We start from the raw sequence: 24,907 nt of genomic DNA on the forward strand, positions 1-24,907 counted from the left end.
ACTCGTGCGGAATTTCGATCGTAAATTTATTAGAGCTTAGGCTGCACTGCCTGCAAGCCTCAATTCACATGTGTCATCGGACAATTTTCGTTTATTAAGGGGATTAGGGACCCAAAAAATAGCTATAATAAAATGTTTAAGGGAGAAAAGAACAAGCCAGCAAATGATAAAATAAAGAGCAATAGGCCAGATGCAAAAGTAGCTTATTACAAAATGAGGGTGCAAAAAGCGGCAGCCAGGAAATTTCCTTCTATTCTCCCTTTTTTATGGTAAAAATAAAAAACAGGGTGACGAAATCTGGCGTGGGGAGGGCAATATTTTTATGCTTATGACGACCCTCTTTTGTGTTAATAATCTTAAGGCGTCCACCATTGTAAACGGTTGTTCTTCGCCGGCCTGATAATTACATTAAGATTTGAGGTTTTCTGCGCCTTTACTTTTGCGGGTTACTTTTATGGTTTTCATTTAGTGACCGCAGGGCCATGAAACAATGAGGCGGCAATCATAATTTAAATTTCTGCTGTTTCTCGATCGTTTGCTGGCAAATAAAAATTCAATTGTGCAGAACATAGAACAATTATGACAAAAAACCAAGTGCCGAAACGAGCACACAGGATAAAGGGTTGAGTGTCGAGAGTTCAAGGACTAGCCGTGCATATTAAGTAGTTATTGTGTGTGCCTTTCGAATGACTACCAATGACATGGTGATGGGTATGCTGGATTCGAGTTGATTCGAGTGCTGCTCGCAAATATAATTAAAATAAATACATAGATATTTTCCTGATTTTTGATCCCTACTATCGCAATTAGAGTAGAGCATGTAAAACTGCTAGAAAACTAACAACTAATATATGTTTGATATATCGGTTAAAAGTCAACCAAAATGTTACCGTGCGGTTTATGTGGACTTCCTACTTGTACATGAGGTAATGCTTTGAAATCGGATCACCAGGTAATCTTATGGTCTAGATCCTAGACTCTAGGTTATGACATTGATATTTTTTTTGGTGTTGGCTTTCTGAAAATACACATTCCCCAAGGCAAATCACGTCGAATGAGTGGCATCCCAGGACGGGCAACACATTTTTAAAACGCCCGGAGGGACACGTGCATTAAACAGCCCGGCAGGACATCGCATTCGCAGTCGTTGAGTGGCAGAGTCGCAGGATCGAGGCAGAACGAGAGTAATTTACAAAACTCGTCGCCAGTTGACTTCAACGCGTTTGGCCGTCGCGCAATTAGGCAATTGGCCGCGAGTGTGCGGGTGTGGGTGTAATTGGCAAAAAATGGCATGCGATTGCAGAGGGAGGCGAGTGCAAAAATAAACCAAAAATTGATTTTTATGTAATGAGTGCGAAGGTCCTGTCCAGGACAACTGCAACTGGCTGTTGTTGTGTCACTTTTTTTGGGCTGTCGCATGCCGGCTGCATATTAAAAAGTGCGTGATGCGTTCGCTGGTCAAAAACGCTGGCCGAAGGCCTGTCAATTTTTATGAAGTTAAATTCTCGATGGAGGTGGGATATAAATATTATGGCAGTTTGCTGCAAGAGGTGTTGCATGTAATGAAGCGCATAATTTTAATTGGTTTTTGTGAATTTAATAAAGCATTATTAATGTGGCGGCTGCAGGTAGTGGAAGCAGTGGCAAATACTTTACAAATAATTACGATAATAATCAAATACAAGTATTCTATTTTAGCCGCGTTCTGTTTGATTGTATCTCGTTAGTGTATGAACATTCTATATTATATATGATATAGACAACAATTTTACTGTTTTTAAATAGTACAAATAATCTTAGAATCAATAATGATTATAATTTAATCTCAAATCAACTTCAAAATATAACATTGATTAAAGTATTTCCATACTAAGTTCCTTTTTTTTTTACTAAAGTTTTTTTTTAATCATTGCTGATTGTATTTAACAAGAGACCCGTAATGGACATTGAAACTTATACATTTATTTCAAATCAAAAATGTAATACATTCATTGGCGCCATTTCAGCACTTAACAACACTGACAACTTAAGCAACATTCATTCATCCCAGAATAGTATTTTTGCTAGTGACAACAGTATTTCAAAGCCAACCTCAGCTGGTCATACTTAGGCAGCAACAATTTTTTTGTTTCATATTTTGTTTGTGAAAATTTAAAGCACAACGTCGACGTCAAGAGCTCGATTTCCCCGCTGCTGACGAGATCGACCCAGTCCTACCATGTCGCAACAACGCTTCACGGAGCAGAACGCAGCCTGCAGCAACACCAGCGATGTGATTACGCTGGACGACGACGACGAGGACACGGATGTGCAATTCGTTGCAGTTCTGCGTCCCACCGCCCCTGTCATCGATCTTTGCCTGTCGCCCTCCACTTCCGCTGCTGCGGCGGCGGCAGCTGCGGCTGCAGCCCACTCCGGAAACGGAAGTGCCGAGGACGCGGCGGCTGGATCTGCACCTGGACCTACTGCTGCAGATTCGGATCTTGATTCACCTGCTGCTACGCCCGAGGAAGCAGCGAAAGCCACCAACGGGGATGCGGGTAAGCAAAGTGGCCTTCCGTCACCTGAAGTTCACTAGCTGCCGGATGAAATTGCACTAATCCTAGAGCAATGCATGTGTATAATACACATGCGTGCACACATAAATATATACTTGTGTATGGAATCTGATTTTGAAGGACTTCCTTAAACTATTTCATAGCAACTCTAGATGCAATTGTGATTATGCCAACATAATCAAATCGAATTCATAGAAACGCGAAGGATTATTTACAAAATTATTCATTTTAAGCTGCGCTCAATAACTATGTGATCGCCGAACATATATTTATTGGCATTTGCATTGTACAGTAATCTTCAGTAATATTAAAAAATGTACTACCTCGTCTTCATCCCAATCTGCTTTTCAATATAAATTGAAAAAATCGAAGAGGCAAAACGAAATATTTCTGATATTTAGAGCTCGAGCACAAGAAATTGCTATTGTATCTTTATTATTAATATCTGTATCCATCCGTTTAAGATTCATTAAACATATTGCTTTCATTTTTAGCGGCAGCAGTTTCTGGCGAAGATTCCCCTTCTGCAGCGGCCGCTGCCTTGGAGTGTCCCATCTGTCTGCAAACCTGCATTCACCCAGCTCGTCTCCCCTGTGGCCACATCTTCTGCTTCTTGTGCGTAAAGGTACGTAGCTCTTCAGTAAGCCCAAGACGGAAGCCTTCCCCGGTCACTTAGGCATTCAATTCACATTCAAACTAGCATATTTGAATATTATTTCTGACCAGCAAAAGCACCCACAGCACGTAGTCAAGTTCAAGGCTGTTCTTAACCCTTTGGTGCGACAGCTGGTTTTACTGATTAATTAGCATGCCAAACGCACACGGCATACCAGAAATTATGGCATTAGATTGGCTTCCGGCTGACGACTTGTCAATTGGTCTCCGTCTCCTGCCAACTTCAACCAGTTTCAGCCCAAGACTACTACTCCAATTAGCAATCGAGTAAATTTTCCTGTTCCGAAACTTGTTTTCGCGTGGGAAAGTGTTAGTTCGGAGGCGAACCGAACTTCCTTAAAAAAAGTTTAAGCTTCCCACATTATTTTTTGGTCGAGTTAATTCGTGCCTATGCACTTATGAATCTAAAGATGTATCTTTATTATTTTTGATTTGTATTTATTTATTTGTTTTCTACTTTCCAGGGTGTTGCTTATAAGAACCGCCGCTGTGCTATGTGCCGCCGCGAGATTCCCGCCGAGTTCCTGGATCATCCGCAGCTGGTGAATGGCATTGAGGACATCTGCACCACTCGCGCGACTGAGGATGGCTTCCAGTGGTACTACGAGGGAAGAAATGGTAAGTAGAATTAAGCTTCTGGTGTCGGCCATCCCTCATTTCCCATAAACCCCAAAACCTCCACGCACTTAACACATCTAGGGGGCTGGTGGGGCTACGATTCTCGGACCAACGGAGACATCGAGATCGCCTATGCAAGCTATCAGATATACAAGGCACAGAACCCTACTATTGCGGCCTTATTCGATCGGGACCATCTAACCCCTGTCAATTACTATTATCTGAGCGAAGAAAATGTAGTTTTCTTCGATGCCGACGCACAGGTTATTATATATCCGTCCAATAACCGTCCAATCGATCAGGGCGCTCCAATATTGCCCAATAACGAGGATCGGGACTCTCCAAGTCCATCACATGAGGATTCTCTGAGCTCAGACTCCGAGGATCTTAACCTCATTAGGCCTCATCCAGGCAGGCTGCACATCCAGATCTGCGGGCGTATGTACGTCATCGATTTTTTGCAGAAAATACAGTATCTCCGCTCGACTCCAGAAAAGCGTCGCAATATCATGCGCTGCAAGAGCACGGATGACGTTCCCGGCGGAAAGAGAGGAGTTGCTGGACTGAGCCTTAACTAAAAATACAACAACACTTTTATAATTCATTACAACACCTAACTCCTTTCTCATTCCGCACATCCATTTCCATTAAATCAAACTGTGATAAATGGTCAAATCATCGAACAGAATTGGACCAATTCCATTCCGAATTTCTCTTTCTTGTCAAAATGTGTAACTTTAGGTTGGTGGCAGTACGATGACCGCACTAGTCAGGACATCGAAGATGCCTTTAAGAAGGGCGACAAATCCTGTACCATTTTGGTGGCCGGCTACGTCTACATTGTGGACTTGGAGCAGCTCGTCCAGCAGCGCCAGAATGAACCCACTCGCTGCCGTAGGGTAAAGCGAGACCTAGCCACTATACCAAAAAAAGGGGTTGCCGGTCTGCGGATCGAGGGCAACCAGGTGACCAGCGACACCATCTTCAGCAGACCAACCAACACAGCCAATCCAACCACTGTGGCAGCAGCTGCCTCCAGTTTTATATCCACCATAGCAGCCACAGATGCGGCCATAAGGATTGCAAGCGACATAATTGGCTCCACGCTGGCTCATGCGGATGAACTAACTCGAGGACTGACAGCTAGCAATCTCAACGACGACATCAGCAGCAGCGGTGAGCAATCCAACTCCACAAATTCAAACGATGCAGGGCGCTCGCCTGCCTCCTCTCCTGCCTCGAGTTCCATGCAGGATCTGATAACGCGTGACCTGAGAAACACCCAACAGGTGATTGCCCACAACCAGCACACCATCGATCTCTTCGAGCAGGCCTTGAACGACTTCCAGGCGCTGGCCATGCGCAACTATGTTGACTCCAGCGATGAGGAGGACAACGACCAGGATGAGGAGCAAGAGATGCGGGAACGGGAGCAGCTGGAGGCGGGCGAGCAGCCACAATCCAGCGATAATCCGCAGAGGTTTTAGGAATTACCTATTTAGCAGAAAGCTTATTTTGTTGCTCGCCTAACCCATAAATTTAAAGAAAAGATCAATGTTCCTTTAAGCAGATTTCAATATACGGAAAGGGGAATGTTAACTAGAAAAATGCAGCGCGTACCTGAGAATATATCAACTAACATTTATAACCACATGCTCAGAGCGTTGGGCGTCAAACAGAAAAAGAAAAGAATGTCTACAGGGTAAAGAAACATATTCCTTAAAACATAAAATCTAATATTGAAGCATAGACGTTACAGCAGAAATATAAATAATCTATTTAATATGGTACTCAACTTTTCTCAAAAAACTTAACCGAATTAAAGCATAAAAGTGGTATTCTTAGTATGAAATGGGAAGGACAGTAGTAGCATTGTTTGAATCCATTTGTTTGGCCTGTAATGCTCTAAAAATCTCTTCAGCACCTCCGAATAGAATTTTGCAGAATTCCCCTGTACATATTGATTACTTAATCAAGAGTTCTACAAGAATCCAGACCAATTATCCTCCCTAAGGTCTCATTTGCAAGCTGGCAAAAGTAAAAGCAACCTCCACCAAGAAAGAGTAGTGTGAAAAGACAATATTTGTGAATTGGGATTAACTTGACTTGGGTGGGATTTCTGGGAGGTCAATTAGGAGAAGATTCCCACTTACATAATTGACATTTAGTGCGTTTCTTAAATTGAAATCGTTTAAAGCATTTAAACTTGCTTCACACAGTATCTATGTTTGAACACACACAAGTTTTCAGATTTAAATCTATTGAAAGTGTTTTATTGAAGCGCACTGTGGTCAGGGGAATCAGAACCAGTATTAAATATTAAGTCGCCCTAAGTGCGTTAAACAAAAACAGTTCTGTGACAGTTGAATATATTGATATTTTGTATACTCTAAGTTGCTTTAAATAAAGTATTTAAAGAAAAATTGTTAGTCAGTTTAGGAGCTAATGTATACTATGTACTACGATGGATATACAACCGATTTAATAATCTCAATTTTGTGACTACTATTTATAGATTCGTTTTCGATATGTACTCCACCATTACTTCTAACAGCGAAATGCGTATTCGTTGCTTCCCTAATATCTACGATATACCTAAAGCTCTACTGAACCCGACTCCCGACTTCGAAACCCCTCCTGGTAATATCAACAGTTTTAAAATTATACCTCATAATGATCCCACTTGGAAATTTCTCCATCCGCTCACCGCAACTCATTGTGAAAATCATCCTTTCTGGCATTGCGCATTTCGCATTTCCTTGATCTTTGACAACATTCGCTATCTATCGCATTACTGACAATGAATTAAACGGTCTTAATTACAATCATTTGCATTGCATATCTGGAATACAGAGTCTTTTCGACATAGTTTTCTTATCCTATGGTGGCAGTTTCTAAACAACCGATTCGTTCTTAATAATCATTTAGCTTTTCAACAATTAAATCAAAACCAAATGTGCCAAGAAACATTTTTTGAACAGCACTCGCTCCGGTATTTTTGACAGCACTGATAAAGCAACTCTAATGAACAGCACGTAGCATTTTCTGTCGTCTAATATAATTACATTTAATTAATGAATTAAGCATTTACAACTTAGTTTATACAAGATGTTAAGAAGTAGATTTTGCTGAATCCGATATATGCCGATTAGGGATCTGGCTTCTGTGCACGATCACATTTGTAAGAATAGTCCTAAGACATGTATTTAAGTTTGGCAATAAACAACTGTGTGAAATATTATTTATATGCTCGCCTTCGAATGGAAGTAATAAAATTTTACATTTTTCATTTCAAAAAACTCGGCGTTTCAGTTCTTCTTTAAATTTCTAGATCATAACGGCCCGATCATATTACCCGATTTGTGATGACAATATAAAAGAATACATTAACATTAATCAGGTATTTCATAATGACAGTAGCTTCGTAACTTTGAAGAAGTGCACCGTATTGCAAAGGAATCATAGCGTTCCAGGCTTTCTAGGAAAGTGAAGAACAAACTTCCCTGTCAAAAAAATTGAAACAAAACAAAACGATCCATAACTTTGAAGCACAAAAGGAAGAAATATCATCCTATCTTCCATAGATACACTATTAGGGTGAGAGCAACAATATCGACAAGATCCTTATCTCTATGATCTTCAACAACCCTTAACTGGGACTTGTTAAAGGCAATTATTGTGTTGGGATCATATACCCCTTCCCCCTCTCAAGTGGCACTGATTGACGGCTAGGGACCCTGCACCCTGGACATGGAACTGGACCCCGGACACTGTCCCTCTGTGTCCCTCAAATACCTGAGACCCTATGACTCATGCGCAATGGACCAAAAGAAAACGCCTGAGCAGCACGCAGGCAGCATAACAATTTATTGGTCAGAACAAACAAGAGAAGGTGCTGGAGTGAGTGCGCGGGGGGTTCCTCTTAGAAGGTAAAAGCGGATTGTGTGATTGGGAAGATACACCGCGACAAAAAAGACCTACTACTGTGACCAGGGGAAACTATTAATAGTAATAGTAACCAATAAATATTATTTGTTTAGAAACAGGGTTTCCAATTTGTGTTGAATGTAATGATAATTATTGTTAGACCATTTTATAGGTAAACAGAAATGATCAATGAATAACAAATTTGTTCACTATGCAGAGAAGCCCCCACCCACTAAGATGGTCTCCAAAGAGATCCGTCCTCCTCTTTTCCTCTGTGGGTATGACTCATCTTTGTTTACGTAGAAATTATGCTACCTGCTGCACTATGTTATTTTCATTTTCTGACTCTACCTGTTGTGCAAACGCGGACGAACAGGGGGATTGGGATTCGACACCAATCCGGGAGTCGACGTTTTCACAGCTCTGCTCTTGTATAACAATTCTTTGATGACGTGCCGAGTTCTACTGCATACCCGTCTTATGACGTACCGACTCTTATCAGCTTTAGTTAGGATGTTTACGCGTACGAATTACATTTAAGAACAGTTTTAAGTTAAGTTAAGTTTAATCTTCATATTTATGTGTATGTGCACATGTGTGTAAGGCGTAGTAAATATCAGGATAGGCATCTTTATTTTTAGTAGCTCATATCATATATGTATGCTTAAATCTCATTTTTCCATTAACTATGCAACCAAAATTCTTGTTTAAATATTGAAATAATGTTAAAGATCAAAATATTTAATTTATGAAGAAGCTGACTTTGATTATTGAATATTGTAAATGACAGTTAACAATAATAGCTTATGCAAACTATTAATATTCAAGTCTCATCTACGTACATATGAAATTAAAAGTAAATACAAAATACCAAAGTAAAGGCATCTTCCGGAAAATAAAAATTATTAGTTGAGTATTTCAAAAATTAACGACACACAAGGTTATGTAGGTATGTATGTACATATCTTGACTCTATATACTATAAATTATATTATTTCATTATCTAAATTTCGATTTTATTATCACTTCCTTTCTTTCTTTGTCAAAAGCTTAGAGGCTGCCGCCATCAGCGCTTTTAGCCACTGAACACGATCGTGCACGTCGCGGACAAGAGCTTTACTAAGCTTTTAAGCCAGATCCAGTTTCACTGGCAACAACAAGTAGAGTGGGGAGAGCAGAAGAAAAGAGAGACCATCGAAGTGGCAACAACAACAACGGCCCAGTGCCTTGCCAGTGGATGTCATTTTGTGGTTGGCCCTCCCGCGCAATCGCTCTCTCGCACACTTGCGCAGTGCAACGCAACCTGCGCTCCAAACTGGTTTTGGGGGAGGAAATCCGCAGGAGAGAGCGCGAGAGAGCGGATTGGAACTCGGTTTCGGCCAAAGCCAAAGCAGAGCCAGCAGCCAGTTTTTGCTTTTTAGTCGATTTGTATCTACCTTTGGTGCGGACGGTTGGTCGGAATAAACGCGTTTCGCAGCGGAACTCCAAGAAGAGCAGAAAACCAGTCTTTAATTGTTCCATTTCAAGCTAAAATTAAATAAAAGTTCTTCGCCAATGGTCGAGTAAAGTACGCAAGCACTGCGATTTGCTGTGGAAAATTGGTGGAAAAGTGTGCAAAGTGTGTGAAAAATGTGCAAATACAAGAATTTTTATATTGATTTTCTTGGCCAAAAGAGCGAAAGAGCGTGCAAAAGGCAGCAGCGGAGGAAGAAGAAGAAGCAGCAACAGCACAAAGCTGCGCTGTAAGGCTTCCGCCGTTGGTGCGAGCGAGAGGGGAGGGTCCTACTGGGTGGATGTGAACGCGACAGCAATAGCGAGAAATGTACACTGGTGTGTATGTGTGGGAACATTTCTGTTTGTTGTTTTTGTTATGTTCTAGCTTTGGCCAAGTTAAATACAAAAGAAGAAGTGGAGCTGTACACAGGAAAAAAAAATACTATCACGTGTCTATATTTCTTCATTTGTCGTTCTTTTATTAACACTTTAAAAAAGAAAAATACAATAAAAAATACAATAATAAATTGGAAATCTATAAAAATTTGATGCAGTATGAAAATACATATTTTTTTCTGTGTACATATAAGAAAGAAAATACCTGATGTGAGCTTGTGTGTGCGCCTATTCTTTTGTGCAATTTGCCTTTTAAAGGCATCATAAAAATAGCTCGGCCTGCAGTTTGAAAGTGAAAGAAAAAAACATTTAGGCGGAATGCAAAGTGAATTATTGGCAAGTGCAATTATCGACCCTTCTTCGCCGCTTGTTTGTGTGTGTAAATGTGCTTCCTTTGCGTGGGTGTTATTGCTGTCTCGCTCCTCCTCCTGCGCGCATATCCTTTTGCCCTTTGCCGTTGTTTGCTTCTTATTGATTTTCGTCATTTATTGATAAGAGATTGCGAGTGAATGTGCGCGTGTGTATATGTGCATGTGTGTGAAAAGGGATTCCCCAGCCAAAAATGTATTAATGTTCGTGGTATCTCCATATAGCAACCCCCTCTTTGACCAGAATGTCTTAAGGATCGAACATAGAGCCACCAATACACATACCCATACCATACCAATCCTGGACAATGCAACCGTTCAGCGACAGTCTGAGCAAAAGTCGCGATGATCTGGTCAATGTCGCCACCGTCGCCTCCCGGCAGCAGCAACAACTCCACGGACGGAGGCGACACCACGGCAGCAGCCCCAATCTGTCGCTCGATCAGACCGACAATCTGCGAAGGAGGTGAGCATTATTATTATAACTCATTATGTTGTTGCGTAAGCCTCCGAAGTTACTGTACTTGATGGGAAATACAATAATGGAATTTTCCTTAAAGGCCATAACCGATATTACGACCACCTTTTTATATTCATCAAAACATTTCGAAAAGTTTTAGAAAGATTATTCTGTGATTTGCTTTAAGGGAAGTGGTTGGATCCTAAGAACATTTATTTGAAGAGCCATGGTTTTTCACATAATTGTCCAAGTCCTTTAATCAAAAGCAGGTTCCCACATAAACACACCGAAATAAATATTTTCTGTCATTAAAAACTCGTCGTGAAGAAACAATATCGACTTGAATTTTGCATTCATATTTCAAGAATATGCCGCAAAATCGTGCCTAATTAAGCGGGGTAATCGACCTTCACGGCACGCTGTATACAAGTTTTTATGTAATTCTCAAGCAACTGAAATGCTTGAAAGTATTTAGCAAATGATCAGCAGACATAAAAATCTAGAACTGAGCAACATAAAAAAAAAGAATCCGATAGATATAGGAATCTATTTCCCAATTAGGAGTCGTCAGCATCAGTTTCCTAGTTGGAACTGTTTGAGATCAATAGATAAATAGAAATAAATGCAAAAAATTCCCAAAGCGCTATGAAAACATTAACAAACACGTGTAAAGCAAATGGGCTTGTGGTGAAATATAAAAATTATATAAATATATAAAGGTAACACAGTAGCAATTAAAACCAGCAACACCATAGCAAAAATGGGTTCTTACGCCTAATACAACACTTACAAAGCTGCGTGTAAAAGATGCTTTTTTCATAGATACTTAAAGTTAAATATTCAGTAGAACAATTTATGTTATATAATTGTGATTTATAAAAATATAACTAAGGAAGGAACCCTTAAAAAGAGTAGAGATTATATGCACGCGGAAATGTTTCCTCAGAGAGGAGTAACCACTGTAAAAGAAGTTGGTAGATAACATTTGCGGGGGGCGTAGACAAAAACTTCCGATTCGCGCACTCACACCCACAGCACGACCACCTGTATGTGCATCTGTGTGGATGTGTGTGGAGTGTTGATCATGTGGTCCCCTCCATTGAAACTGGTTTTAAGTGTGACCAGCTGGCAACCTGGCCTGGTGAGACCTCGAGATGGCTGGCCAGTCGATACAGGCGCTGGGGAATTCGGTCAGTCTGACAACAACAACGCCGAGTGATAACACCAGATGAGAGCGGAGTGGGAGAGAGAGAGCCCATCCGAACTGATAACCGTTATGCTCCCGCATGCGAGTCGCGATTTAGTTGGCGAAAATCAATCGCATCTGACGGTCGCTGTTTGCGCGTGAAATTCGCAAGCCTGCCTTAAATTGTGTCCGTGTGTTTGTGCGACAAAAAAAAACAAAAACAAAAGCGGGCTTATCGCCAAATCAGTTTGCTGCCGTTGTCTGTGTGTTGGTGTGACGCAGTTGTGCGAAATACGTGAAATTATTACATTATTACCCCCCCCCCCCCCCCAAAACCAACCAATAAGCAAAAGTCTTGAAAAACCGCCAACGAAAGTGTTACGCGCCGCGTTCGTCTCTTTTTTCTTGTAATTAATAGCAACAAAAAGCGATACCAACTTACCTTGACGTCACTTTTTTTATTATTATACATCGGACGACAAAACGGGATTGTTGTTGTTTTTTCGGTGGTTGCTGGTGCTTGGCACGAACTTACAATCAAAAGTTAGCCAACTTTTGTTGTTGGCCGAGTGCGTAAAAACAAAAAAAAGCAGAACTGCTGGCGAAAAGCGAGCGTAAAATTTTGCATTAATGCAGTCTCGTCGCATGAATGAATGAAATTCTTAGTGCGCGACAACTAATTACGAAAGCCAACCAAAAAAGAGACGAAAACAAATAAACCATGGTCTACACCATACCGTTCTTTAGCCACAATGAACCGCCCGACATGATCATCACCAAAGAAAAAAGGTAAAATACACGCACCCGAATGTATCTTAAGATGCACTGAGTCACAGAATCTCACAGAATCACCGCTGACCCATGCAAAAAAGAAAGAAAAGAAATGGGGAGACGCCGCCAAATATCCGCGTTCTATGAACCACACGCCAAAGGTCAAAACGTGCTTGGCCGCCAACTCGCAAGCGAATATTTGGGGACGGAAATTAATGCTTTTTCACAAATTCATAAATAAACGAAAGGTTTTTGACATTTGCACGGCGGGTGCCGCTAACCCCAAGCGCGTGCAAGCAGGACGGCTGTATTGTTGAAAAGGCAGACAACGGTACTCTAATGCGTGTGTGATTTTTCTTACCAATGGACAACAGGTAGGGCATGTGTGCATGTATGGAGTAAATCATTGTTCCCGAAAAGGGAAGATCAAAGCTAAGCAGATACAACCTCAGTTTACATCCAAATTTCATAAAAAGCTACAAACATGTAACCAAAATTATGAGTCTAAGCGGATATTCAACATTAAATTCACAGCTTTAATAGAGGGAGGATATATGAATGTATATATATTTTTGGTTCGATTCGACCTAAGAATAGTAACATTTTTCGCCATTTGAGTACGCTTTTAATTTCGTTAGTTTGGATAGTTGGAGCTTAATTATCATTTCAACTAAATCCAGACTGGTTAATATGAATACCGAATGCGATCCCAGAAGAACAGTAGATGGCCCCAAATACATACAAATGTATATGTGTGGGTGTGTAGCAGCTGCTACACCCACATAAACAGGTGATTTCGCCTATCAGACTTTCTACTCAGAGTTGTTGAGCTCTTTATTGCCATTCTGGCAGTGATAAATGTTTTTTCACCTGTTGCCGCACTTGTACTTCACTGTACTCCACCCCTTACCTCCCCCATCATCCTGTGTTCGTTTATCTTATCAGACAGAAAAGAAAACACGAATTCCAACAGGAAGGCTTTTTACATATGTATGGGTGCGCGAAGAACTGAAATTCGAGCGATCACTTTCCTAATATTTATTTGCTCGGGCTTGTTTTTATCAAAGTTCGTTTTTTTGCCCGTTCACTGTGTCAGCAGAAAAGTGATTATTATGGCGTGTGTAAACATAGAAATCGAGGAAAGCACTTTGATTATCATACGAACGATTTTACTAGCAATAAAGTATGGCTTTTGGGACGTTCTCTTCAGGTCTAGTGATGCTGGGCGACTTTTATATCACCAATGCTACGAAAAGAAAATACTATTTAAAGGCTATGCGTAACACGAGGAAAATATCTCTTGATAATAATGGCGCCAATATGTATACTTCGTTAATAAATAATGAAAACTAAACCGCCAATCAATTTTACCGAAATCACTCTTTATTTTTTACTGAAAACAAAACTCTCTCTCACATATTGTGGGCTATCCTTAATTTGTTAATGGAATGCGTAATTTTCATGGGTACACACGATGTTTGCTTGTGTCGACTATCAATAAAATAATTAATTTTATTTAAAAAGTTCCTATCACTAACGTAAATTATCAACTATCAACATATGTATGTATATATGTACCAACATACCACGGATTCGGAAGCTTTTAAATTTGTATACTCATCAGCTAAATGTGCGCAAAGTGATTTCGGGATTTAATTTGTAATTTCAATGTTAAATTTGTAATTTGACAATATTAAATTATTGGTCATTACTTCTTTAGAATGATTATTGAGTAAGAAAATGTTTTAAATGTCATGAAACACAGAACAATCTTAGATAACCGAGGCCTATAATATTTACATAGCTTAATCCTAGTGTTGACTAAACATCAATAAATTAATTTGACATGGAAATGGCTTGCTTGAACTGTGATCACTATCTAGATCAGTTTACGATGTATTTCAAATATAGGACACATAATGTTTCTTTCACCTTGTGTGTCAAGAATCCATACCTTCTGTTTATATATGTACATTAATGATTGCCTGTGGACTTTGCATATTGATCTATGTATGAACATATTTTGATTTCTCCACAGCATGGCTTGCCTGCAAGATGAGTTCGGTCACCTAGGCATCGCCGCCACAGACCTGCCCTTCAAGTCCTCCGACCTGGACTCTCCGCCCCGCCTGCAGCATCACACCAACTATGCGGAGATCACGGACAGCAGTGCGGAAAACACGTGCCAACAGCGCTGGCCACCTCATGTGGGAGGAGCAGCGGCGGCCTTTGGACATCCGGACAAGCCTATTGGCTGGATGTACGGACTGCTGGGGTGCATGAAGCCCGTGCTCTCATTCATCGGGAAGACGGGGGTGATCGAGGTGAAGAGTCAGCGGAGCGAGGACTGGCAAATTCCATTCGAGTCCATCACCGAGTTGGAATGGCTGGGCAGCGGAGCACAGGGAGCCGTCTTCAGTGGCAGACTAAAGAATGAGACTGTGGCTGTTAAGAAGGTGAAAGAACTGAAGGAAACGGACATAAAGCATCTCAGGAAGCTCGACCATGAGAACATTATTAAGTTCAAGTAAGTACGGTAGTCAAATATATTCATTGACGAATATAAAAAACGGTTTATAATTAATATCACCCTGTATTATCGCATTTTTGCTTGCAAATGAATTACAGTTATTTTTACATTTAATTTGCTATGTTTTTGTGATAAATCAAAAAGGAAATAACACAATTTAGTAGCTATGTAAAAAAATAATTTTGAACAAAATAATTCCGAGAATCATTTTATCAAGTATAAATTATTTCAGATACGAAGTAGATGTATTTATGTTGTATTTACTTTTAAATAATATATGATTAATATTTGTACTCTTTGCAGAGGAGTTTGCACGCAGTCACCGGTATTCTGCATCATCATGGAGTTTTGCCCTTATGGGCCACTGCAGAATATACTGAAGGAGGAGCAAGTCATGTTACCGTCCCGCTTGGTCTCTTGGTCCAAGCAAATTGCCCTGGGCATGCAGTATCTGCATTCCCACAAGATTATACACAGAGATCTAAAGAGTCCAAAGTAAGTTATAGGAACATCATTAAAAAGCATAGTATTAACTCTGCTTATTTTCAGCATACTGATTAGTACAAATGAGGTGGTGAAGATCAGCGACTTTGGCACCAGTCGCGAGTGGAACGAGATCAGCACCAAGATGAGCTTTGCTGGCACAGTGGCCTGGATGGCTCCGGAAGTGATCAGGAATGAGCCGTGCTCCGAAAAGGTGGACATCTGGTCGTATGGCGTAGTGCTCTGGGAAATGCTCACCTGCGAGATACCCTACAAGGATGTGGACTCATCAGCCATAATCTGGGGTGTTGGCAACAACTCGCTCAAGCTACTGGTCCCGAGCACCTGTCCGGAGGGATTTAAGCTACTGGTTAAACTCTGCTGGAAAAGTAAACCCCGCAATCGACCATCGTTCCGGCAGATACTCTCGCACTTGGATATCGCTGGACCGGAACTCCTAAGAAAAACCGAGAAGCAATATTTTGAGTCGCAAAAGTCATGGAAGGAGGAGGTGCGATCTCACCTGAAGGAAATTACCCAAAATGGCACTAATATACACAAGTATGAGCAAGATCTAATTAAGCGGCGCACGGCAGAGTGGCGACATGCCCAGGATATCAGAATGGTGTACGAGGATAAGCTGCAGAAGACCAACCAACTTTTCTTCGAACTCAGCGAATGCATGTCCCAGTTGCAGGAAAAGGAGAAGGAAATCGCAGAGTAAGTGCAGCAGTTCTCTAAAATATTTTCATTTATTTAAACCCTTGCGTTTTGATCAGACGAGAACGGAAACTGCCAGGTAGTGGCTATAAACCCACTCGGCGTTTGGGCAACACACTCCGAAAAATGCAACACTATCGCCGACGTCTGAACGCTGCACCTGCGGCCATTCAGCAACAATCAACCACGCCAGATCCAGAGACTACACCGGAGGTATACACTTTTGAGTATTTATATATCTTTACCGATATTTATATATTGCTTATTAGACTTGTTTTTCTTATAACCATTAAACGAGTACGCGAATAAGAACGGACAAAATCGGTTATGTATATGGACAACAGAGAGGTTTAGGCTTTTTTAATAAATGGACTATAATCTTTAGCATATGTAGTGTGTAAACTAGCTTATATTTGGCACTCGTATTTTGATTTGGGAAGAAGGAGATAAAAAAGTCAGTTTTTAAAGTCTGGTATTTGAATGTATCATTTATCATTGTTTTTTCCTTTTTCCCACCGGGCCCGTATTCCCTGTCGCCGGGCCCGTATTCCCTGTCGCCGGGCCTGTAAAAGTATATACTACATTCGTTGAAAAGTATGTAACAGGCAGAAGGAAGCGTTTCCGACCATATAAAGGGTCGATTTGGCCATGTCCCTCTGTCCGTATGAACCTCGAGATCTCCGGAACTACAAAAGCTAGAAAGTTTATGTTGCCACGCCCACTATAACGCCTACAAGCCGCCGCTTTTGAAAAATGCTATTTATATAAAAAATCTTTCTATTTTGCAGTCTCCTGTAAAGTGTATGTTATATGCCCATCTGGATAGCAATTGCCAACCGAAATCGTATCTGGCCAACATCATCCCGGGTAGCGGCGTTGGCACCACAATGCCCAATAAAAGCAAAAAGAACTTCCGGCATCGACGCAACGGCTCTGGATCCTTTGGTGCACCACCGAAGTATAGTCCGACGCGGGATCGTCGCTACCAAAGCGAACCGGAGAACCGAAAGGTGCAGCTGGTGGAGAGACAAACCCAAACGGATGCCATGGACGTGAGTGAAACGGATATTAGTCCGAGCGCAGAGGCTCCTCAATCTCAGCCCATCGATGTGCCAGTTCCGAATCATCGCCAACTTCCGCTGCAACTGCAAAGAGTACAGAAAATTGCTCAAGCTCAGGCGAGGGCCCGAAGTGGAAGCACATCATCCGCGGCTGGGGCCGTGAACCCCGCTTGTCCGTCGAATGGCAACTCGCTGAGCACAAGCGAGCTGACCTACCAAGATGCCTGCTCTAGTCCCGATCAGCTCATCGACGATGTAATGAACAGCAACGAACGATTGGACATGACAGAAGTCTGCAGTGACAACGAAAACCTGGAACGTCTAGGCCGTAAAGTCATCGAATTCATCAACGAAAATCGCCTGTCCATTCAGTCAAACACGAATTCCATCAGCAATACCGATAATGGAAACGGCGGAGCCTCACCTTTGCAATTGCGGGAGAGCAGTAACAGCCCGTGTTTAAGTCGGTGCAGTAGCACACATAGCAAACGGCGGAAGCAACTACTGGCGGACAATCCAATCGGCAGTTCGATAGGAAATGCCAACGGGGAGTCCCATGAGCAAGACAGCTGGTCGGATGAGGAGGGCGAAACCACGGATTACAAGTATGCTCTGCGGCGAAGAAGGTGAGTCTGAGAGATTTGTGCCTCGAATTTAAGCTGTAAGGTTAATTTGACATGTCTCCCATTTCAGCATTGGCCGCCAGCCCATAGCTCGTGGCATGCGACCCCGCCGTAGTTACAAGGCCCCACTCTCCCAGAAGATTGTCATACACAAGCGAAACGTGGTCATCGTCTCAGACGAGGAGGAAAACACCTCCGAGTACAGCCACTCACCCTCCAGTCAGCACTCGACACTAGAGAGCAATACCGACATTGCGGACATGAAAAAAGCTCAGGCCAAATCCACCTCAACCAACAGTTACAGTGAGCCCGAAGACTATTCGAGTGATTCCAGCGATGAGGAGCAGGGAAATCGGCCGACGAAAGCCAAGGTTGAGGGCCCAGCTTTGCCTATGGGCGCCGTGCGCAGCAGCGATATTATATCCATACCTACTTTTGAGGCTGATGGCGCCGTTAATATGGTGTAACCCGGTACGATATCTAGTCTAGGTGAGGGCCCCTAATTAGTTACGCAGCAAAAACTATCTCCTATATACTCAACGAGAAATCGACCTAAACTGTATGGTATTATCTATGTTCATGTCCAGATTTTTAGCACCTCAAATTTATATGAACCAGAGTAAGCGGAAGATTCTCTCCAAGCGTTGATCCTCGGAGCAGTATTATTCAGCACACAAAGACCTTTTGGTTTGGGGCGATCTTTGTTCGTGTCGTACTCGTATCACATGCATTTCCTATTTCGCTAAATATAATTTCGCATTAGGTTTAGTTAAAGTTACCCTTATTCTTGTCCTTAGAGAGCTGCCTTTGTAATATATTTAAAAAATGTCATAATTGTACATTTAATTTAAGCCAATAGGTATAGTTTCCGTTTTGATAATAAGAGCTTGAACCACAACTCAAAGAAACCCAAACAAACGCTCCCACAAAAGCCCAATTACAAAGCAACAAATAATAGAATTGGCCTCAGGCATTATTCAGTAATGGAATAATAAGGGAATAGGACTAAATAGTCAGGGATATTTTTTATAAAACAAAATTTGCTAATAACTAAGAAAAGTGTTTTTAAGAAGAGCATTGTACGTATAATTTTGACGCTTTCGAGTACAAGTTTTCTACTTATGTGGGTAACTTGCCATTCGATCAACCGAGAAGTGTTACTTTCTATATGCACAAAATTCCAAGCTTCAGTGCCTTAATGCAAACACAAACAGAGAATATGTTTTGGATAAATTAAATAATAAACTGGTAGATCTAACCTCGGCTATGATGTGGCCATGAGCGCTTTCTAGAACTAATAGACAACTTACGGAGCAGATAAGTATATATTTGGTCAAATACGTTTCGCCCCTCTGGAAATCGTTCATCTGCTGCAAACGAATTAAAAATTTAATATTATTCTATATACACTCAATATATATATATATCCTATATATTTACACACTAGTTGGATGTTTAGCTTCGTAAGATATGTCGTCTCTTCGTGGGCGACGTTTCTCTACATTATGTAAATGTTCTTCATATTAAGTTTAATTTTAACGACTCATACGAATTAGCAATAATAATAAAATGAAAACTTGTAAGAACGCTTATGCCCTTGGTCTTTTATTGAAGCTAGTTTGCCTGTGATATAAAAACGTTCTAATATGGTCTCATTGATAAGTCATATAAAATTAAGAGCTCTTTACAATCAAAATAAGATTTCAAAATCAAATTTATATTTGCCATTATTTCCTTCTAAATTTGTTTAGTTCACTACAAATTTAATTTTGTCTAAAGGCGATACTTTCTAGTGTCAACAAGCCAACAGTCTTTGCATCCTCTTATGGGGCGGAGCGTCCTGACCGGAGCGAAGCATCTGGAGTGCCTTCTCCTCTCGCGAATCGATAATGTGGCACACAACTTCGGACTGCTTGCGGAATGCGATCAAGCCAGCAGTTCCCGTAGAGAGATCGAGGTGGCGAAAGCGATCGATGTCGCAAGTGCAGCCATCGAAAACGTAGAACCACGTGGCCGCCGACTCCGACCTGTTAGTTGGGTGATGCCTGAAGACCACATAGTTGCCCCACGGCGTCATCGTAAGCACCCGGTTGGCCACTTTGAAGGCGGAGCACAGCACCCGGTTCAGGCTCTCCACCGTTCCACTCTCGGATCCAGCCACGGCCAGGAGCTGGGGTACTCGACTAAAGCCAGGAAATCTGGGGATCTTTGGGGAAGGCGGTTCTTCTTTTTGTTCTAGTTCGTGAACAAAGTTGGAGACAGCCGGTGTATTAAAGTGGGCTGAGACCAAAGGAGCCACTCCCAGACTATTAGACTTATCCACGGATTGCTGGAGTATGTGAGTTTCTTTTTTTGTCTCAATGGTGGTGGTCTTATTCATGTTTGCTTTTCGTAGGAGCATTACTCCCCTGCTGGTAGTTACTCCTTTTCTGTTGCTTGATTCCTTATTGACCACCTGTGTTCGTTTACCAATGACTTCCTTGGGGATTAATAACTCGGAGTCGGTGCCAAAAATAGTTGTTCCCGTGGAATCACATACTGTGGGACGTATCCTCTTTGAAGGGGTTTCCCGCAAAGAACACTTACCAGATGACCTGTTCCTTGACTTGGAACGTAAGTGGGGCTTTACAGGAGAAGCAGTTTCCTTAGTATTTACGGATTTTATCATAATCTTTGGAGAAGTATCCTTTTCCTTGGATTTGTGTTGTAGGGAGGACACTTCCGGAGGAGAACTGGCAGCCGTGCCCCCAGTCTGTCTGGAGGACTTCATCATTTTTACAGTTCTACAACGAGTATACCCTTCTCTAGATTTTGAACGTTTGGGGGACGTGGCAAGAGGATCTATAGAAGACATGCCTCCAGCTTGTCTTTTGAATTGTCTATTGTGTTTCATAGTCCCCTCAGGAGATGCCTCTTCTTTTGTTAAGGAACGTACAAGAGTGTTGTTTGGAGAACGGATGGAAGATCTGCCGCCAACTTCCATAGGGTTTATTGTTCTTTTCGGAATCCTGCCAGGAGGTGGCCCTACGTAAGGTGTGGACTTCACAGAAGGCTTTGATGGAGGAGAATTGTTTCCGAGGTCAGTTTGCTTTAAGTGGTGCCCACTTCTTTTTATAATCCTATTTGTTACGTTTTCTCTAGATCTGGTACGTCCATGTGATTTTTGGGAAGAAAGTCTGTCACCCGTTTGTCTAGAAGACTTAGCAAATGCCGTGCTCTTATTATCCAGCCTAGGAGTATCATTATTGGCAGTCCTATTGACTGTAAGCAACATTTTCCCTGCGGTGTCCCTTATGTCTTGCTTCCCTTTGGGAGAGGCAATTGTGGTTTTCGAATAAGTATTTTTGCTGGGCGTTATGCGACGTTCACATCTCGTATTAATTGATCTCTTTAACGATTCTGTGCGCATTTCCAACTCTTCCTCGCAAAATTCGCACTCTGCCCCTGCATCCGGTTGCTCATCAAGGATTTGGAAATGATCAATGTCGAATTTATCTGCAGTGAGACTGACCACATCCTCCTCATAGTCGCTGATATGTGCCAGGGACTTGTTACACACTCTGACGCCTTGTTGTTCATTGAACAAGATGGGTTCGTTCAGGGAATTCACCTCCCAGTTGTCCTTATCATCAGGCAAAGGAGCCAGGGCGTATCCCTCTGGACACTCGGCGAGATTACGTATACGCACCACGTGGACATAGTAGGCAGACTGCCGGTTGGACTCCTTTAGCAGCTGGTGGAACACGCTGAGCATGGTCAGCTGGTCGCGAAACATGCGCACCGTGGCCCACTTGGCGCCCTCAGCCTTGTCCTCCGCCACATGGGTGCCCACGACGGTGTGGCGATAGGGATCGACGAGGTAATAGAACCCATCCTTAAGCCAAATGGCATACATCTGATTATTAATCTGAAACACAACGTTGCGAAATTCCTTGAGGGCCTCCGACACGTGAGCTTCGAATTCGGTACCAATGATGCGGACGCCACACTTCCAGTGGCCCGTTCTCACATTCGGAATCAGCTTGAGTTCCAACACAAACTGTCCTATTCTAAGTTGGGTGGGAAAGGTGTCCAGGTCAATGGGGCGTCGATCCCTCAAGCAATCCGACCAGCAACTTCTGCACAATTCCACTCCATAGCTGATTAAACGATCCAGCATATTAGTGTCCCAGTTGGCCGGATGATCGATTTTGCTAGCCAGGACCGAGCCCACGGCTACCATCAGGCTACTGCGATTCCTTACTGGATCGTCTCCGTTTAAAGATAGGTGCAAAGTGCCTTTCAGATAGGCATAACTCTTGTTTACCACCTTGAATTCGATGGAACGGTGGCTAGTGTCACGCATGTAGATGCGTCCATCGGGGGTTTCTAGGCGCACAACCACCAGTTCCCGGATACTGAACTCATCTTGCGGAGAGATTCCGCTCAAGTTGCTGGCCAGATGGACAACATTATCAATGGACTTCAGACACACTAGCATTGCCACTCCGTTATCCTTTACGGTTGCCAGGTCGTCCTTGCCTCTGCCCTTCACGTCCAGTACGAAAAAAACCTTTTTACGCCGCCAGATTAGCAAGTGACCCACACGGGTGAGAAGAAGACAATAGCGGCTCGACTTAAAGAAATTCTGTAAAATAGTCCTTAGATTGTTGATGGTATGCTCGGGCTGCTGCTCAAAGGACTTTGATCCTACCCCCAAATAGCGGGGTTCCAAAGCCAAAGTAAAGGTGTGGCCTTCCAGGTTAAAATTTCTCTTGATCCGCTTTTCTTCGTTGGTGTAGATCTCTGGCTCGAGCAGTTTGTTTTCGTCTCGGTCGTCGTGCCCTTGATTTACATCCGAGCTGGCTCGAAATAAATCCGTGCCCTCCTCCAGCAGCATGTCGATCTTTTCTGCCGTCCAGTCCACTTCTGGCAGGACATAAATCAAGGCGAATGCCTTTAGATAGGTGGCGAAGTTAAGAACATTCGCCTCCTCCTGCTTGGGAGAACTTCCGCAGGGATTGTTTACGGTGGCATTTGAGCAGACGAGTCCCACAGGACTGCCTAAGGAGTCGGCTTCCACGTCTGAGCGATTGGGCACCTTCTCGCAGAACTTCCAGTGATCGCAGCTAGGTTCCGCCTTCAGAGATACTCCACCGCAAAACTTGCCACCCAGATCTAGATCAGAATAGCTGAGATACCTAAGGACGATCAGGAGAACGGATCAGTAAAAGCATTAGCCAAATTCTGGAGTACTCTCCACGTATTGCTCGAATTGCTCTTGTTAATGCGACAGCTCGGGGCGCTGACCAAACGGCCAAAATCCTGTTGGCTGATCGGCATCCTCAGATGTCTGTTACTTAAATTTTGTACAGCAAAAATTTTCCGAGTTTTTTTTCGGTTTTTGTTCTACTGGAATTTTTGCTGAAAATTGCAGAAAGGAAGTATTGATCCAACATTATTTGTTTTAACCGAATTTCGAGCAAATGTGAAGTCCAAATTAAAAAAAAGTACAACTTAACAAAAATAGAAATTTTTAAATATTTTTAGAAACTATAAAAATAAAAAAAAAACATTTTGTCTAATACCGTTCTGATAATCTTAAATTTCTCTCCTAATCTGGGTTAAATTCCCCATTTTTACTTAACCGTAAAATTACTTTCATTCAGTACAATTCTGTACAAAACGCAATTATTGAAAACGGAGTTTCTGTCAAGAAATGGTTAATTGTTATTATACAGGGCCAACTTAACTTTGACAAAAAGGTAATAGTCATTCTTTAAACGCTAATGAGTGCATTCAGAGAAAAGTCATACATAGCTAAGAAAATTCATAGTTTAGGAAATAATTTAATGTATACATATATTTTTGCTTTAATTATTAATTACTTAGAAGTAAATAGGGGGACGAGAACTAGGACTGCTAAGAGCTTCCGAATCGGGGTATCCCTCATGTTATCCATTGTAGCCCATGTTGGTTTGAGTGAGAGACAGTGTGTTGGTATGGTCATTGTTTGGACTGCCGGCAGCTCTCAACATTCCATGGCCAGTGAGTTGGAGTTCTCGTTCAAGGCCTTAATCCCATTCTCGATGGGCATGGCCAGACTGTTGTCATCCTCGGGATGGACAACAACTGAAGCCGCATCCGATGTAGACGGTCCATCGGTGACCATTTCGTCTTCATGACCGTTTTCCACGCCGTTTCCATTCCCGTTTATGTGCCCGTAATCCCAATTGATCTTGAAGCGGGTGACGCGGGGCTTGCTGGCCAGGATGTTGCGAGTCAGCTTGTCGAAGAGAGGCTTCGTTGGCGGGTTCTCGCGCATCTCCGGGTCAGCGTAGTCGTTGTTCACATAGTAGCCCACGCGAACGAACTCCTGGCCACGGTAGGAGCAGGTGAGCAGGACAATGGTGACGCCCACCGCATCCGGTTCCGGGATCTTACTGACGTCTGGCGGATCCGCCTGGAAAACAAAGATGTGTCGCCCCTCAGGCACAGGTCCCACGTATATGGTGTCCAGCACCTGGTCGTGCTCCTCGGACTCTGCCGAGCCTACGTAGATCATCTTCCACTCAAGATCCTCCTTCAGCTCCTCTATGCACTCGAAAGTCAGCTCGAACTGAAAGGGGTTGAAGAAGCTGCTTGGGTTGTCCAGCACCACCACATTGGTGATGTGCACCTTGGCCATGACTGTACCTCGAGGATTGCAGAGCGTAGACCAAGTATTTCAAGACTCCTTCGTCGGCGCGCTTTTTTCAGAGGTTCTGGGTTAGCCCCTCTAGGGAATTGCGTGTCTTTGCGAAATGCACCTGACAAACGCTCGACAAACACTTGATATTCGTAGTGGAATGCTAGTAATTTGTTTTGGTTATAATATTAATCAGGTTCGTGCAATTGTCTGTCGCTATTCTGAGTTTATATATCGCAATTATTCCGCTTCTTTTCTCACAAATTTTGTGGTGACAGCTGACTGCTTTCCCGCGCTTCAGTGTGACCGTTCTGTGACGCAAGGGTTGCGGAAAATTCACCACGACAAGTTTCGGAATGTCAAAATACAA

General features: G+C 42.4%; 4 protein-coding genes across 11 annotated transcripts; 2 read left to right on the top strand and 2 right to left on the bottom strand.

Moving 5' to 3' along the window:
- The first annotated feature begins 2,070 nt into the window (after positions 1–2,070).
- LOC120450521 (E3 ubiquitin-protein ligase rnf146) lies at positions 2,071–9,348 on the top strand. Of its 5 annotated transcripts, none has more exons than XM_039633603.1 (5): positions 2,075–2,540; positions 3,053–3,183; positions 3,698–3,851; positions 4,593–5,027; positions 8,828–9,348. In XM_039633603.1, exons 1-5 carry the CDS (start codon positions 2,219–2,221, stop codon positions 8,830–8,832), a joined length of 1,047 nt encoding a protein of 348 aa, XP_039489537.1. In that variant the 5' UTR covers positions 2,075–2,218; the 3' UTR covers positions 8,833–9,348. The 5 variants fall into 5 exon arrangements, with proteins under 5 accessions (XP_039489535.1, XP_039489537.1, XP_039489536.1 ...); XM_039633602.2 differs by having other exon boundaries at positions 8,833–9,348; XM_039633600.2 differs by lacking the exon at positions 8,828–9,348 and adding an exon at positions 6,367–7,092.
- Positions 9,209–19,462, top strand: LOC120450520 (mitogen-activated protein kinase kinase kinase 12). Of its 4 annotated transcripts, none has more exons than XM_039633595.2 (8): positions 9,209–9,345; positions 10,262–10,502; positions 14,492–14,980; positions 15,287–15,478; positions 15,533–16,186; positions 16,246–16,399; positions 16,975–17,873; positions 17,941–19,462. In XM_039633595.2, the coding sequence occupies exons 2-8, from the start codon at positions 10,345–10,347 to the stop codon at positions 18,335–18,337; spliced, it is 2,943 nt and encodes a 980-aa protein (XP_039489529.1). In that variant the 5' UTR covers positions 9,209–9,345; positions 10,262–10,344; the 3' UTR covers positions 18,338–19,462. The 4 variants fall into 4 exon arrangements, with proteins under 4 accessions (XP_039489529.1, XP_039489530.1, XP_039489531.1 ...); XM_039633596.2 differs by having other exon boundaries at positions 9,310–9,396; XM_039633597.2 differs by lacking the exons at positions 9,209–9,345; positions 10,262–10,502 and adding an exon at positions 11,803–12,471.
- A 104-nt stretch (positions 19,463–19,566) lies between these two features.
- Positions 19,567–23,297, bottom strand: LOC120450519. Its single transcript, XM_039633594.2, has 2 exons — positions 23,113–23,297; positions 19,567–23,050 (listed from the first exon to the last, which is right to left on the bottom strand). The coding sequence occupies exons 1-2, from the start codon at positions 23,190–23,192 to the stop codon at positions 19,666–19,668; spliced, it is 3,465 nt and encodes a 1,154-aa protein (XP_039489528.1). The 5' UTR covers positions 23,193–23,297; the 3' UTR covers positions 19,567–19,665.
- A 381-nt stretch (positions 23,298–23,678) lies between these two features.
- LOC120449670 (histone chaperone asf1) lies at positions 23,679–24,844 on the bottom strand. Its single transcript, XM_039632270.2, has one exon. The coding sequence runs from the start codon at positions 24,535–24,537 to the stop codon at positions 23,881–23,883; it is 657 nt and encodes a 218-aa protein (XP_039488204.1). The 5' UTR covers positions 24,538–24,844; the 3' UTR covers positions 23,679–23,880.
- Positions 24,845–24,907: the final 63 nt, after the last annotated feature.

The sequence above is a fragment of the Drosophila santomea genome, chromosome 3L, assembly GCF_016746245.2.
Source record: "Drosophila santomea strain STO CAGO 1482 chromosome 3L, Prin_Dsan_1.1, whole genome shotgun sequence".
Lineage (NCBI taxonomy): Eukaryota > Metazoa > Arthropoda > Insecta > Diptera > Drosophilidae > Drosophila > Drosophila santomea.